At 31.5% G+C, this 15,232-nt stretch overlaps 3 protein-coding genes across 5 annotated transcripts in view; 2 read left to right on the top strand and 1 right to left on the bottom strand.

The window, feature by feature from the left end:
- Positions 1 to 88: 88 nt before the first annotated feature.
- LOC111000326 (enoyl-CoA hydratase domain-containing protein 3, mitochondrial) lies at positions 89 to 2,153 on the top strand. The gene is made up of 7 exons (XM_022269719.2): positions 89 to 245; positions 368 to 480; positions 607 to 742; positions 851 to 949; positions 1,205 to 1,296; positions 1,396 to 1,484; positions 1,548 to 2,153. Exons 1-7 carry the CDS (start codon positions 228 to 230, stop codon positions 1,835 to 1,837), a joined length of 837 nt encoding a protein of 278 aa, XP_022125411.2. The 5' UTR covers positions 89 to 227; the 3' UTR covers positions 1,838 to 2,153.
- Positions 2,154 to 3,022: 869 nt separating this feature from the next.
- LOC111000327 (ADP-ribosylation factor 2) lies at positions 3,023 to 4,281 on the bottom strand. The gene is made up of 4 exons (XM_022269720.2): positions 4,096 to 4,281; positions 3,713 to 3,975; positions 3,491 to 3,616; positions 3,023 to 3,229 (listed from the first exon to the last, which is right to left on the bottom strand). The coding sequence occupies exons 1-4, from the start codon at positions 4,160 to 4,162 to the stop codon at positions 3,143 to 3,145; spliced, it is 543 nt and encodes a 180-aa protein (XP_022125412.1). The 5' UTR covers positions 4,163 to 4,281; the 3' UTR covers positions 3,023 to 3,142.
- Positions 4,282 to 4,556: 275 nt separating this feature from the next.
- The window catches only part of LOC111000330 (probable serine/threonine-protein kinase DDB_G0282963), a 36,119-nt gene continuing 25,443 nt past the window's right edge, over positions 4,557 to 15,232 (top strand). For 2 of the 3 annotated variants that reach the window (XM_022269724.2, XM_022269727.2), the window contains exon 1: positions 13,782 to 14,226. In XM_022269724.2, the coding sequence (XP_022125416.2) occupies positions 14,175 to 14,226 (52 nt within the window). In that variant the 5' untranslated portion in view covers positions 13,782 to 14,174. Of the gene's footprint in view, positions 4,658 to 13,781; positions 14,227 to 15,232 lie in introns of those variants that run through there. The other variant, XM_022269726.2, reaches the window with a different exon arrangement.

Here is a 15,232-nt window from a genome sequence, read left to right on the forward strand (position 1 = left end):
CAGGTCTGTCTAAAATATAAAACAATAACCAAATGACACACTAAATATGTATATCACAAATGTACAACTTTATGGATACTTGACAACGCTCTTTTGACAGTTGATTTTTAATTAATGTATAATAATCTATTGACCTTGATTATTGATAAAATATGCAGTGGGCACTCAATGCATGCAAGTCTGATATATTTTATTAAATAGCAGATGCGATCAAATTAGATAAAATAATGCAAAGAATATTTCAAGTGAGTTATAAAAATTAAAATGTATAACCTTTACTTTTGAAATATTAATTTTATTGAACTAATGGTAATTGATTTTGATAAAAGATATAGCTTGAACAAATACACTTCATTTATTTTTTTAGAGAATAAGACCTCATTTAGGTCTCAGAAGAAATGTTAGTTCAAGTAACAATTATCTTATTATTAAAGAAGAGAATGGCACGAGGGAGATAACTCTAAATCATGAAAAAACAAGGTATGTTATTGTTATATGAACGATTAGAAAAAGGAAAGATTAAGATAAATTACACCATTGTCAAGATAAATTTACATTTGCCTCAAAAAACTAATAGGTTAATATTGAAACATATTTTGGTAACAGAAACTCTCTTTCACTTGAGATGATGTCCAACATTATTGAAGCAGTGAATCTCAATAAAGAGGACATCTCACTCAGGGCAATAATTTTATCTGCAAATGGAAACATTTTTTCTGCCGGACATAATCTTAAGGAGTTTGTAAGTTTTATTTTAAATAATATTCATACTAAAGGCTCAAATATATTACTATTCAAAACTAGATTAGGTAATCAACATTTCTAAAAAAAATACATTTTTACATTACAGCAGGAATCTACAGGCATCAATCAACACAAATTGATCTTGAATAAGGCATCTGAACTTATGAAATCAATTGTTCAAAGTCCTGTACCAGTTATTGCCAAGGTAAATTATAAATTCATATTAGAAGTTCAGTTTCATAATTTAATACTTTTTCGATAAATAAATAATGTACTTATTTAATATCTTTAAATTATTTAAAGACTGAAGGATAGACCTTCTCAAGGGTTTTACTATCTCTATATTTTATAGCAAAATACACTGCTATAACTCTACTAAAGAATCTCTGAATAACTCTCACCTTTGTGTATATACTACAATAAAATGATGTAAATAATCCAAAAACTATATATTAAACAGGTCAATGGATTTGCTGCTGCTGCAGGTTGCCAATTAGTAGCTACTTGTGATATCATTATATGCTCTGAAACGAGTAAATTCTCAACACCTGGGTATGTGTTTGGTATAAACTAAATCTATATTAATGGTATTTTTGTAGATAGCCACTCCTTTAAGCAAGCTAAGTAGGAGCAAGCATATTTTTTTTTCAGAGCAAATTTTGGTGTATTCTGTTCAACACCTGGTATCGCAATTGGCAGAAATATGTCTAAATCAAGAGCTATGTATATGTTATTAACTGGTTAGTACAAAACAAATCCATTTGAGCAAATTTATAAGTTACTACAATATCTACCTTTTCTAGGTGAACCAATAACTGCACAAGAAGCCTTTGAATGTGGACTAGTCACCAAAGTTGTACCAACCCAAGATCTAGATTCCGAAGTAAATAATGTTGTAGAAAAAATAAAACACAAAAGCCGTAGTGTGATATCAATTGGCAAAGAATTTTACTATAAGCAGATTGATTTGGGTCTATTTGATGCTTATAAATTAGGTGAGGATATCATGGTTCAAACGATTAACTCAAATGATGGACAAGAAGGAATAAGGAGTTTTGTTGAGAAGCGTAAAGCTGTATGGGGTCATAAATAAGGGATTTATAAATTAAAATGCATTTATATTTACACCTATATATTTATTTATACTATAATAAACCTTTGATGTATTTTCAAAGCAGGACATAATAAAAGAAGCTGTCACTCCTTATTTAGCCAAACTTAGGTATCCATTATATACACACTTGAAAGTTACACAGTCTAAAGTAATATTTGACTATATCTAAAATAATATATGAAAATTGCAAAATACTTGTGAAAAAACCATCAATTTCAAATGTGCTACACTGTGCTAGTAAAACTAATGGTTATTGTCAGAATAATAGAATATACTTCTATATAAAATAGTAAATTGTTTAAATTTACGCTACACAAAGCAAATGTAACGAAAACTGTATTTGAAAAAAAAATATATTGGTAATGAACCTAAGTACTATAAGCCAACTGACAAATTTACTACAGCTTTGATGTTTCAAACTGACGTATAAAAGGGTTTCTATTACACCAAAATTAAAGACGAAAAATCAAGATACTTCTGCGAATTATATCTAAACAATTAAAATAATGTGTTTTCTTTAACTTAAAGTAATAATTTTTGAAATAATCAAGAAAAATTAATGTTATTTGTGAGTTTTAATTCAATTTAGGTATATAACTAATTTTATTATGGTAAAATAAAATTTATAATTTAAAATCTTCCATTGCTGACTCTAATCTTAATTTAGTTATTAGAGTTCTTAGTTAATCTAAATTTTTGTATACATCAGCAATATTTTTTTTCTTTTATAAGCAGGATACATAGTAAAATATTACAATAAAACTGCATATAAATATAATAAGTTATGAAATAATTTTTACTGTTAATAGGTTACATACACAAAAGCCTCACAAACTCACAGACATTGAATAACATTATAATCTTTAGTATAAAATGCATGAAAAGTTGAAAATTTAAATCAGAACCTTACATTACTATTAATATATAAGTATATAATTAAATTACATACAAATTTAGTCTTTCAAGTACTAGTATGATCATGATACAATAAAATTATATGCAGATGAACTTACAATGTGTAAATTAGTTAAATATCAAGATTGGATCAACAGAATTATATGAAAACATAACATAAACATTAAGGACTTGTACATTTGTATGATAGTTATATATTATATTATAGATTCAGTAAAATTTTACATGATTTAAATAAAACAAAGTCAGTAATATTTTCTAATTATGGCATACCTTTTATTGTATCATGAATTTGACAACATTCACAGTATGAAAAATGTCCAGCCTTGTGGGAATGTAAGGTTTTTCCCTCCCACTTCAACTTGGGCCTCACTTCTTTGCCAGTTCATTGGAGAGCCAATCTAGGCCTTCATAGAGACCCTGCCCTTGGGTTGCACATGTAGCTTGGATATACCACTGTAAATAAATTTTAATGAAAGCACATTCATTTAAAAACTGTACACTAAATACCATATTTTCTCATGTAAAATCTAGCAAAATATATTTTTCTACACACACACATTTAGTTAACTTGTATTACATTCGACTCCAAAATAGAAATTAACAAATTAGTTATTTATATCAATAATATAAAAAAGCATACTATTAAGTATTAGTAATATAGTGTTGAATAATAAAGAAGAAGTAAATAATATCCAATTGCATGGGACCACTTACGCGGCGGTTTCTTAAATTATTAAGATTTAAAGCATTTGTAAGTTCTGCTGCTGTCATTGCATTTGGCATGTCTTGCTTATTAGCAAATACCAATATAACAGCATCTCTTAGCTCATCTTCTTTTAACTAGAAACATAAATTTATATAATTAAAAGTCTGTTAATATGGAGTAACTGAATATAATATGAAGAAGTATGATAAAAGATGATGCAAAAAACTAACCATGTTAGCTAGTTCATTCTCAGCCTCTTGTATCCGTTTTGTATCACTTGAATCAACAACGAATATAAGTCCTTGTGTATTCTGGTAATAATGACGCCATAAAGGACGGATCTTGTCTTGGCCACCAACATCCCAAACCGTGAAACTAATATTCTTGTATTCGACGGTCTCAACATTAAAGCCGATTGTCGGTATTGTTGTCACGATCTCTCCAAGCTTTAATTTATACAGAATGGTAGTTTTGCCAGCGGCATCAAGACCGACTGAAACCAGAAAAACAAAGGTACAGAAACATTGTCAATAGATAATAGCCAATAAAAAATCTACTACGTAATCTAGTGACTAGTCTCGAAGAAGGAGCCATCATGTCACACTGCGCTTACCCATTAGAATCCGCATTTGCTTTTTTCCGAAGAGCCTCGTAAAAACACTCGATATTGTTAAACCCATAATGACGTACGGAATACTTTAAACTGGCTTATTTATACTAATAAACTATGAATCACAATGGGTAATATTCAGCCGAAGAAGAAATACCAACACTAATCAACAAACGTCAAATTTTGATTCGTCAACCAGGCAACGTCAAGCAATGGCTCATGGAGTTCGTCCAAAAACCGTTTTTATCCATAGACACGCCTGATGGGGTTTACCAATTAATACTACTTATACATTACTTCCACGTGAAGATATGTCTCAATTATTTTAAATTTAAGTTTATCTAAAGAAATATGAATAGGGAGCTATAAACAGATAATATTCAAACGAAGAACGATTTGTTTATTTTGACAATCGAAACATCTGTGGTATCCACCTCTGACCAATAAGGAATCAGTTGCCTATTGTCAATGTCTTGTTAATGTTATCATGGGTCGTCATAGAAACGTTTTGAAAAACTTTTGATTTTAATTTATTTGGCCGGAACAGGCATGGAGATTACTGATGGTAAGTTATATTTAATTATATTGCGATGTTTACTTATTTCTACTAATTAACATGCACATATTTTATCTAAATGTAGCCAGAAAATTAAACATGTTTGTAAGGAACACTCACAGTGGATTACTTACGTTTTTCTAAAAATTATTTTCCTCTGAATATTTCGGTTTTTCATTACTATTTTTTTTTAAATTATATCTGGTACTTAGTTAAATTGTAATCTATGTGCAAGCTATTTTGCATGATTATTTGAAATAAAAATATTTAAATGTCTTAAAGAATTATCAGTTTCTGTGATTGTATAAAAACAAAAAAATGTTACTCAAAGAATGTGTATTATTTTATTTCATATATATTTATCAGTGTGGCATATATTTCAATATTATTTTAAAATACGCATTTATTAAGAAACTCGGCGACAAAGTTATATCGATACCGTAATCGTGAGCTGTAGAAACACCTTATTAACAACAAATACCTAGTCAAGTTTCCTTACTGGGTTTACTTAGGTAGACCTAAATACAATAAAACATGGTACTTTATCTACCATATTTACGCGATTTCTATAAACTTGTAAATATCTATGCAATATCGCGCAAATGGCAATATTACGTCATATCTCGAGACCCACACCTAAATGTATGTTGAACAAAGCATAATTCATTACCATTTAGTAGGTACCTTGAATTAAATCAACACCATACATGTTTAACAGGTAGACTTCGTATTTTATATCGTTAGAACTAAACTAGAGGTACGCTATCCGCGATAAAATATAGCCTAAGCTTTCAGACTTCCCTTTTCAAATTGTAATCCATGATTTAAGCCGGAAACTAATCTTTACTTCCGGACTCCTACACCACGCGATACTTAGAAGTAAAATTTTGAATGGAAATTGCTTATATTTTTGTTTACTTGTATAACAGAAACACATTAACACTAGATTAGCATGTTCGCACTGTCATCATCGCCTCATCAATCAATAACTCGAGAAAATTTATGTTTTCGCTTTTTCACGTTGTATTTTCTATTATGACGATCTTAATATGTACATTATACGATTACTTATAGACGTACTGTTCATTTATATAATAAATTGCCGGAATCCAAATCTGGCTTTAAAATGATACCATAATTTTTAATATTATGAAATTTGTTTACTTATTTATAATGGTGTGGTGATAACATAAATAAGCCATTTCTTCTGTCTATCAGGACGTTGAACTTATTTACTTACTAAGACTTATAATATACCTCAAGCAGACTGGTAATATCTACCTACATATACCTAAACTATTATCGAATCCACTTGAACACACACAAAAATTTATAAACATCAGTGTAGGCGTTTAGGAGTTTAGTTGTGTAATAAAAAAAAATATATAAAGGTGTGCGTGTGTTCACAGAAAGATTAAATTGTGAATCACTGTATAGTACAGACTAAATATACTTTAAAATATTTTAGCTTAATCTTATTATTTTAACCAGCTTTAAACTTTAGAAAGCTTTATCATTCACTTACGTACCTAAATAAATTTTATAAATATTTTAACACCGACTATCGACTTTCAGTTGCCCACTCAGATAGTTTTGATTGAACCTCTTCGGGAGGTCACTGAACGATCATCGTAGTCAATTAATCCGTGACGAATATTGGCGAAACATAAATGCAGCGACTATCGTATTCAAAGAACTTTTAAGTTCACATAATCTCCCTTTGTATGTTAAAATTAGTTTTTTAAGTTTCATACCGTATTTATAGTTTGAAGTCTTGTTATCGCATGTTTTGTTTTGATAGAGGTGTGGAGGTAACTTAGTATGACTATCGTATTTAATGCTTATTTATTTTAAGCAATATTGTGTCACCAGGCATGTTTACATAAGGCGATGTGAATGTAATGGAAGATGGTTGCTGAGGCAGCCAGTCACGGGGTCTCTAAGTAGAATGCTTTCGCGACCCCAAGTTCCCCCAACAGTGACGTCATTGGTGGGAGGGGTTTAGTCGGTAGGGCTTTAAGAACGAGTCCCACACTCTGTGTAGAAATGCATTCCCCTCAATTAAAATTATTATATATTAATTTCTTTCTGATGTTGGAGGTTTTCATTCGTTTCAATGTTATGGTGTAGTTATTAATGATGGACATGCGTTACAATAAAATTTCAATTCATAGCGAAATTTTAGGCATATATCTCGCAGCCTCACAAACCATAAAAAATAATTTAAATTTGTCTTGATTAGCAATTGAGATTCGCGTGTCGTCTCATGGCCTCGTTTTCTATTAGGACAGTTCATTGACTCATTCCATGACGTCATTATGCAAGAATATCGCAACTTCTGTTGCACAAGGTGAAAGAGAAATTATTGGTTATTTGAATATCTTCAATGGTATGTTAACTAATCCGATTTGCTTGACCTGCACGCTCGTAAATGTTATCTTCAATGCATAGTATAAACAGAAGCCCTTGACTTTTGTATAACCTATAGTGGCTTCAGCGTGCGGCTTGTCCCTCATGTCGCAAGTTCGATCCCAGGCTGTCTGTACTTTCTTTTCGCTCGCTTGGTGAAAAAACATACTGAGGAAACCGACTTGTCTTAGACCCAAAAAGTCACAGGAGGCTGATCCACTTATATAACATTTAAATTGAACAATTGATCATGAAACAGACACAGAAATCTGATTCCGGTAGCACCACTGATTATTTATACCTATGTAGTCTATGTTATGAATATAGTCAAATGATTCCGTATTTCATTATTTATTCAGCTTTTTTGGTAAAAGAACGTAGAGTTGTAAAACCCCTTCTTCGTTTCTTTGCCACGTCAGCAACTGATGATTCAGAAAACACATACACATGAACCAATATTTATAAGTATTTTACTAGGGTGTGCCGATAATGCAATTATTTGTTAATACATTCGCGACCTAAATAAAATATATAAATAAAAATTCAGAGTCCAGAGTCCTGCTCATCATCAGCATAGTTCGCGCTAAGCCTTGTTTTTGATTTCACCTTTACCCACCATCCCATCCTCCATCTTATTTCTTATTTGATTCAATCTTTACAAGCTTTGAATTTAATCGAAAATCTCGAAGATTGAAATTGCAAAAATCTCGTTGAATAAAATATAAAAACCTAGGTACTGGTGCTTTTTATACCACGCCCTAATTATGAAGCTGAACTTACTATTGCACAATACAGTATATTATTAGCCTATGCTAATCAATAACCATGATTTCTCTATCCATATCTAACGATACAGGCATGTTACAGTATATAATAATATTTTATTATACGATGTCTGATTTGATATTTTATAATACCTATTGACAAAATATTTAAATATAAAAGAAAATACATTTAATTAGTAATATCAGTATTGTATTTAGACATTTTATTCGCATTAATTCAGTCGGAAGTGGCTAAATTGACGATTAAAAACAAAAATTTCTTCAACCTAAACCAAATTCTACAATATTTAAATATTAAAATTTATTAAAGTGTATTTTATTTTATAACATTCACTTACTTTAGTATTAATGATAGCATTCGTTACGATTTCACTAACTGGGCGTAATATTACAAGAAAGAGTACTTTTTAAAGATCTCATATACTCGACCAATAATGATCAAGATTAGTTCTGCTGTTTGAACGAGAAAGCGTATGAAATATGTAAAACTTCAATACCGTTACCCCCCAATGGGGCTTGAGGCAGACAGATTTCTTTCCTGATAAATCAAGCAATTAGTAGGCATTACTTGATTTGTCTAAAACAGTATTTTTGCCGTGAATAGATTGTCTTCCTATGTGGGATCCAAGTGTAGAGGTGGAATGAAAAGGCAAGCAACATACTATTAAAAAAACCCTGTGTATATACGCGTTGGAAGTAATACTTCTTTAACCAAGATATATAAATCTTTTCAAAAATTATTTCTACGTTTGAAAAACGATACTATTAGAAAAAAGATATTTAATACATTGAAAGTTTTATTATAACGCAATATCTAGTTAAATAAAGTTTATTTATTTACTATATACTGCCTCCTGTATCATAAAAAAATGAAGTGTTACTTAGATTTCTCCCTTAGATGAGCCAAATTAGTTTTTGCTCATGTTTTAAACCATTAAAGCCAGGTTGAAACATCACAACACCGAAATTAATTCGCCCTAGTACCTTTTTTTAAAGAACAGTTTGCAAAGCTTTGTTCGTTTTGAATTTTTTTCTTGAAATGTATAAAGTGTGATATATGACTAGTGCTAGTGCACGAAAATCCCCTGAGTTTTAAATTTACAAAGGTCATCTCTTGAAATTACGATAAGAAACCTACAACACTATTTCTCTACTCAATGGTAAATCGTAGATCAGAGAGAATAAAGATCCAGTACATTGTAAATGAAGAGTTTTTGGGTACATAATAGTTTCTAAGTTATTTAATGATATGTGAATGAAAATATTTGAATAGTAATCATTCAAAATGGTCCATTGTTAGGTCACGTATATAGAAAATATTGATGTTTAAATTTGCGGTCCGGTTTCTTAAAACACCAACGTGTGCGACACAGCATAATATCTTGTGTGTATCGATGTACAGCGTCATTAGACCACAATGAAAGTAACACACGTCATTAGCGTACGCCGAAAATAGAGCCATCACATATAGAAATATGATTCTACTTTTAACTTTTAAATGCTTTAAACAAATAAAAAAACAAAACTTCCAAGATTTCATAAAAAAGAAATAATCTCCAACTAGGTCTAGTTGGTGCATATTAAATGCAAACAATAATATCTTTTTCCCATAATATTAGCGTAGATATCATTTATTGCGAAGTACCTTTTATAAAAAAATTAAAACGTAAACAGATGATTAATCAAAGTTCTCACGATGATGATAGAAAATTGCGAGAATTTATATTGCATTAGCCAAGCTATTTTCTTTATACTTTAATGGCACCTGTTCATAAGTTCGTTTCTCCAGAATGTTATGAATGTGAATATAGGATTGGCCGAGTACTGAGAGATAGAGAAATATTTTCAGGCTTCATTAATTAAATCTTAGTTGTATAAGCACTGTGGAAAAGTTTAAAAGATGCTAATTTTGCCTTGCAATGAAAACAAAAAAAACTGCTACTTTAAATTGGGGTTATTGTATAATAATATTATTAAATAAAGTATAATAATATTATTAAATAAAGTAAAATAATATTCCTAAAGAAACTGTGTTCACTTGACTTAGGCACTTCTGCAACAGAGTTTTATCTTGAATAAATCCTGAACTGAAGTAAACCGTTACAGATAATAATAATACATATTCATGACAGTAATATGTTTGTGACATAATTTATCTAACGCTAGGGAGCCTCTGTGTTGTTTGTAACGAGATTACAATTATTGCATGGTGTATAGTGCGTTTTTCTTAAGAATATATTAAACTAGCGACCCGCCCATGCTTCGCACGGGTGCAATGCTGATACTAAATACACTACAGAAAATCTGTGAACGTTGTCTATAAAAATGTGGGTTATCCATAAGAGATAGACATATACCATCACGGACTTTTCTGTAGACCTTTTCAATGTGTACAATACTTAGTACATTATTTTGATAAAACTCGTAGGGTTCAGCCTGCGTTTGCAATGTAAGCGGAAAAAATGTAATTATTTACGACATCACATTAGAAACCACAAAAATAACAGTACTTCTCCACTATTTAATGGATGTTATTATACATATAAACCTTCCTCTTGAAGGTTCTTCTGCACTCTATCTATCGACATAGGGACAGAGAAAGCGACTTTGTTTTATAATATGTAGTGATGTACGTAGTGACGTAGTTGGTTCCAAATTTCTGTCACTGTCACATTATTTTTAAATTTCGAACATGATTTTATGAAAATGATATTGCATTCTATTTTTGAATGTTTGACTATTGTTTTAAAACAAAAAACAACTGCTTTCCGTAATTTTTCACGATGGAGTGGATATTTAAAGAAACAAGTTGCACCGCTATGGGCACTCGCCGAGTACCATTTTCAAGTTGCTCAAAAATTTGAATGCTTAGGTTTGTGTACCGTACTAATTACAGTGAAGAGGTACATTAAAGTAGAGTTGAGTACAAGAAAGGAAGATCCGCAAGCACACCAGCAATAATGAAAGCTATCAATGCATGCGTGGATGTATGTGTGAGTGTGCGTGTCTATGAACTCTACTATGAGATAAAATTAATAAAATATCAGAAGAAGTACAACAATACTGAATACATTTTAGGAAGATCGACAAGTAGTTTCCGTATTAAAAGTGTATTGAAGCTTCAATTGTCTAGTTTCAAAAATGCTTTTATAAAGGTGACACCAATTACATAATTACAGTATTATTTTATTCTTTTGTATACGTCTTTCGTGGGATTTTATTACGGAAATACTTATGTAACGTGTTTTGTTCGAAATTTAAATGTCGCAGCGAATTGTTTCGTTAATTACAGTTAATTAATGTAACCGAAATTTTGATGACCCTCTTTTTACTTTGAATAGTTAAAAAACTATTAATATAAATTTTCAACACTATAGCATAGATGCTAGCAGCGTAATTGTTTGCTTGACTTAGTTTTATCGTAATTATGCGCTTATAGAGACGTATAAGCTTTAATTTTCTAATATATCTACAGACTACAACCCCTTTGAGTCTTTCTGCATCTGTTGTCATTGGTATTTTTAAGCAAGGTCGTTATAAGAGTTCTGTGGTTAGGCACCACAGACACTCGTAGATTTTTGCGTATTCGTGTAAGATTGATTGAAATATACACGCTAAGAATATTGACTCTGATCATATAAAATAAATAAAAAGCTTTTATTTCTGACAACTTTAATTTTCTTTACACACCATAAATTAATAACAAACTTAAATTCGTTTGCCGATCCCGACAAAGGCTTCCTCCCGACTCCCACTCTATCTTTCTGGCCCTACCGTCCACAAAACCTTGCCTACTACCAGTTTCATCTCCACATCTCGTACTCGTTCGTTTTACTCCATTTCTCAGCACCTCGTGGTGTCCTATCCATGTCCACTTGTCATTTCGATTACTCTTTGTAACGTCCTCTATCCTTTTCCTAATGTTACTATTTCTACTCCATTGGTCTGTGACAAACCTCAATTTTTATTCCTCAACCTTGGTGTGAACCAACTTGTTATGGTAAAACGAGTCTGCCTGAAAATCTTTCACGGTTCGCTTCACAAGTTCTTTTGAGTTCTTCCCTGGGAGTTATACCTTCAACTGTTTAAAAAAGAGCATTGTCCTCATTCAAAGGCCGGCACCCACTAAAATAGGTGTCCATCTGCTGCGATGACTCACTTTGCCCTAGACCTCTAGTGCCTTATACTGTAAAAAAGAAGTGACTCTCAACATATGACATGCTGGTTTTGTTAGTGTCTTAATAATCTAATTTGAAAAGAAATAAACATGATATAACGTGATTTTAATAAGTAAATCAATACACAAGTCTACGGTACATTGTAAAAATATATTCACATGATTTATTGATTACCCGCCATTGATAGTTGAGATTGACGTATTTGAATGTGAAACAGAATTTCACAACTCATATCGAGTTCATCCATTCGATACGTAAGCCCATCAGAGTGTAGCATCGAGCGCTCCGATACGGTCTATTGCATTGGTACTGTATCGGGGTCTCAACAAATAAATCCACATATCCATATCAATGTAAAATCTTACCATAACTTTATTATTCTTTATTACTTAAGATATCATATGGAACATGGTGTAATGGTTGCAATTTCTTACAAACGTTGTGTAAAAACATGGCGATTAAAAAGAGTGGCGGAGAGTTTATTGCCAGTTCTTCTCTTCCGTTTTACGCTCTTGATTTGAGATTAAAGTAAATTGGAATCATTTAATATATATTTCTTTTTTTGACGTTCATAAGTGTACATTGTGTTACCCATATCAATAAATGATTTTTGACTTTGATCTATCTAGCTATACAAGTACGGCTTTTTCACAAAAACCACTTAGATATATCGGATATATCGGATATCCACTCACTACTACGCTCTTCTCTCGCTATTATGGCATTCACTATGCATGCTTGTGGGTTATTGGTCTAGTACGTCCTGAATTTGGACTCTGTATCCCTCCACGAAAACGATTACGATTGACGATTTCAACGATTTAGGCTAAACATCCTAAACATGCCCATTCGTATCCTTGTCCCCCCGTCCTCTATTATATATAACTATATAGTATTTTTTTTTATTTCTATGTATTTTTGGTGTTCAAATATTTTAGAAATTAATTTTTTCTTCAGTACTAAGTTCACTTTATTCCAACTATACTATATATGTTAGTATCAAGCGACGTTTCATAAAAACAATGTATCAATCACACGTTAATAAAAAAAAAACATTTCATTGACGTGTGACCGTTACAGTTCATGAAAGAACTGTGATAAAAATACACATAGCTCATGTTTTATCTGTACAAACTCTTAATATTTATAGAGTCCCTCAACATACTAAATGCAGTAATCACCGCTGAAGCAGATACGTGAGCTTGATGTATGAATAATGCTAATAGCATATTATGTACTATAAGGTTTGCTGTAACGTAATATGTTTATATATATGTAATCTACTCAAAATTTGATTAACATATCATCTATATACTCTGAAACTTGGTTAGAACGTGATGTCAAAACGGTTCTTTCAAAACGTGCAGATGAATGTCATTCTTTAAGGATTGCTTATTATTAAGGATAACGTTATCAAAAGCTGCGCATACGACCGTTATCCCTGAGCGCTTCGGGAATTCTATAGAACTTTTTGCTTTTGTCAAGAAGGGTGCTCATAACGCTCTTTTTTCTCACACCCCTGTGATTTATGCGCCCTTCGGTTTAAGTCGAATCGATTCTTCCCGAAACTGGGTATTCCATTTTTAAAATTCGACGGATGCAACGTCTCCGGTGTTGTCACCACAGCACAGATCGTTAGGAGTCAGCTCGTATGTTACGTTTATTTTGTTACACCAAAGGGATATAAACGGAAGTGGTTTTTAACAATTTTGTTTTTGTTAACCGGTCAACACCATTGTAGTGCGTACCGCGTGCGCCGGCGTTTAGTTGTGATCGCAACACGGACAAGAATAGCCGTTGCGTTACCGCCTTTATCGGAGTTTAATATGATCCTTACTGTTGTGAAGACATATTAAATATTAATACATAAGTGTGAATTGGCGCGGTATATCGCATATAAATTATGTACACAGTGTGAGAAGTTTTATCTTTTTTGTGATAGTGATAAGCGTTTGATAAAAGGACAGTTGATAGCTGAGTGCGGTAACCGGTATACGTTTTTGAATTGATATTATGGTAAGGCAAATGAGTGATGTGCTTGCGTCGATGCAAGTAGCGATGGACCTATTTTTGTAGCACGGAAATAAGAGCGCCAACAGGAGTAAAAAGTTTCAACCGAAAAACTTGTGTGTGGTATTTGTGAGGAAGGTCAATATGAAGAAGAGTGCTTTGTTGAAATTAAAAGCGATATTTGGCACGAGAAAAGGTTAGTTGTTTATTAATAATTTAATTGTAAATTAAGGTACAGTTATAGGTTGATAAAACGAAGTTCAAAACATGTTATTATGAACTGTTGAACTTTGCAGATATAAAAATGAATAAATATAAATATTATCAAAACAGATTACTGCATAGTGTCCTCATATAATTTGATAATATAAAATCTAAGTCGAGTTCACGAGGGATACAAAACGCAATGTATGAAAAAATATGTAATTATAATTTGAATGGTTTTTTCTATCAAATCAAAATTATATATTTGAAATGATTTACCTTATACTTAAAATCAAGGTAGTATTGAAATCAGAAAGAGAATCAAGTAACTTCTAGTTGTGAAGTAATTTGTTTTTGTATTCATGAAGTAATTATGCAAAGTATACACAAGATGTAAGCCTAATTTTGTACGCAAAAAAACTCATGACGCAGAGCCAAACCAGTATAGTTCAAATTATATTTAGTAATTCCTTTATTCAAGAATTTCGAGAGCGCCTCGCCATATCCAAGTATTTTACACGCATAGTTACACGCCACTACACAGACATATTATTCTAGCTTAGAAACGTCTGTATTTTAAAACTAAAATCCATATAAATCTGTAATTTAAGTGTTTATTTATTGCGACATTTATTTCGTGTCTTATAATTGTTTTAACGAGTTTTAACACGTAATGTTAAAATTGTAAATAAAAAAGTCGATAGGCCTTCGCTAAATCGAATATTTATTCAAATTGTTCTATCAAGGTCTTAATTTACTACCAGTTCCCAAATCAAATGTTGGAACTGGCATAAACTCTCCTACTCTTTTTAATCTTAAAATACCAATTTTACCTCTTTACAAACAATGATCATTGTTGAAACATTCATTGTTTGAAAGTGATGACAATTTCTTCAATTGAACTTCTTAAGATTCCATTTTATAGACAAAAGGAAGTCGCCTTTAACGCCCGAACCCAATAATGAATCCACAATCCAAATCAGACCGTGAGAGTCGAT

Source organism: Pieris rapae, chromosome 21, assembly GCF_905147795.1.
Source record: "Pieris rapae chromosome 21, ilPieRapa1.1, whole genome shotgun sequence".
Lineage (NCBI taxonomy): Eukaryota > Metazoa > Arthropoda > Insecta > Lepidoptera > Pieridae > Pieris > Pieris rapae.

What these genes read in the sequence shown, in the direction of transcription:
- LOC111000326 (XM_022269719.2), top strand. An exon ending in CTGTACCAGTTATTGCCAAG is followed by an intron (nt 950 to 1,204) that starts GTAAATTATAAA and finishes TATATTAAACAG; the next exon opens with GTCAATGGATTTGCTGCTGC. An exon ending in AGTAAATTCTCAACACCTGG is followed by an intron (nt 1,297 to 1,395) that starts GTATGTGTTTGG and finishes TTTTTTTTTCAG; the next exon opens with AGCAAATTTTGGTGTATTCT.
- LOC111000327 (XM_022269720.2), bottom strand. Translation starts at nt 4,162, where the DNA reads ATGGGTTTAACAATATCGAGTGTTTTTACGAGGCTCTTCGGAAAAAAG. An exon ending in AGAATGAACTAGCTAACATG is followed by an intron (nt 3,617 to 3,712) that starts GTTAGTTTTTTG and finishes TTATGTTTCTAG; the next exon opens with TTAAAAGAAGATGAGCTAAG. An exon ending in ATAATTTAAGAAACCGCCGC is followed by an intron (nt 3,230 to 3,490) that starts GTAAGTGGTCCC and finishes ATTTATTTACAG; the next exon opens with TGGTATATCCAAGCTACATG.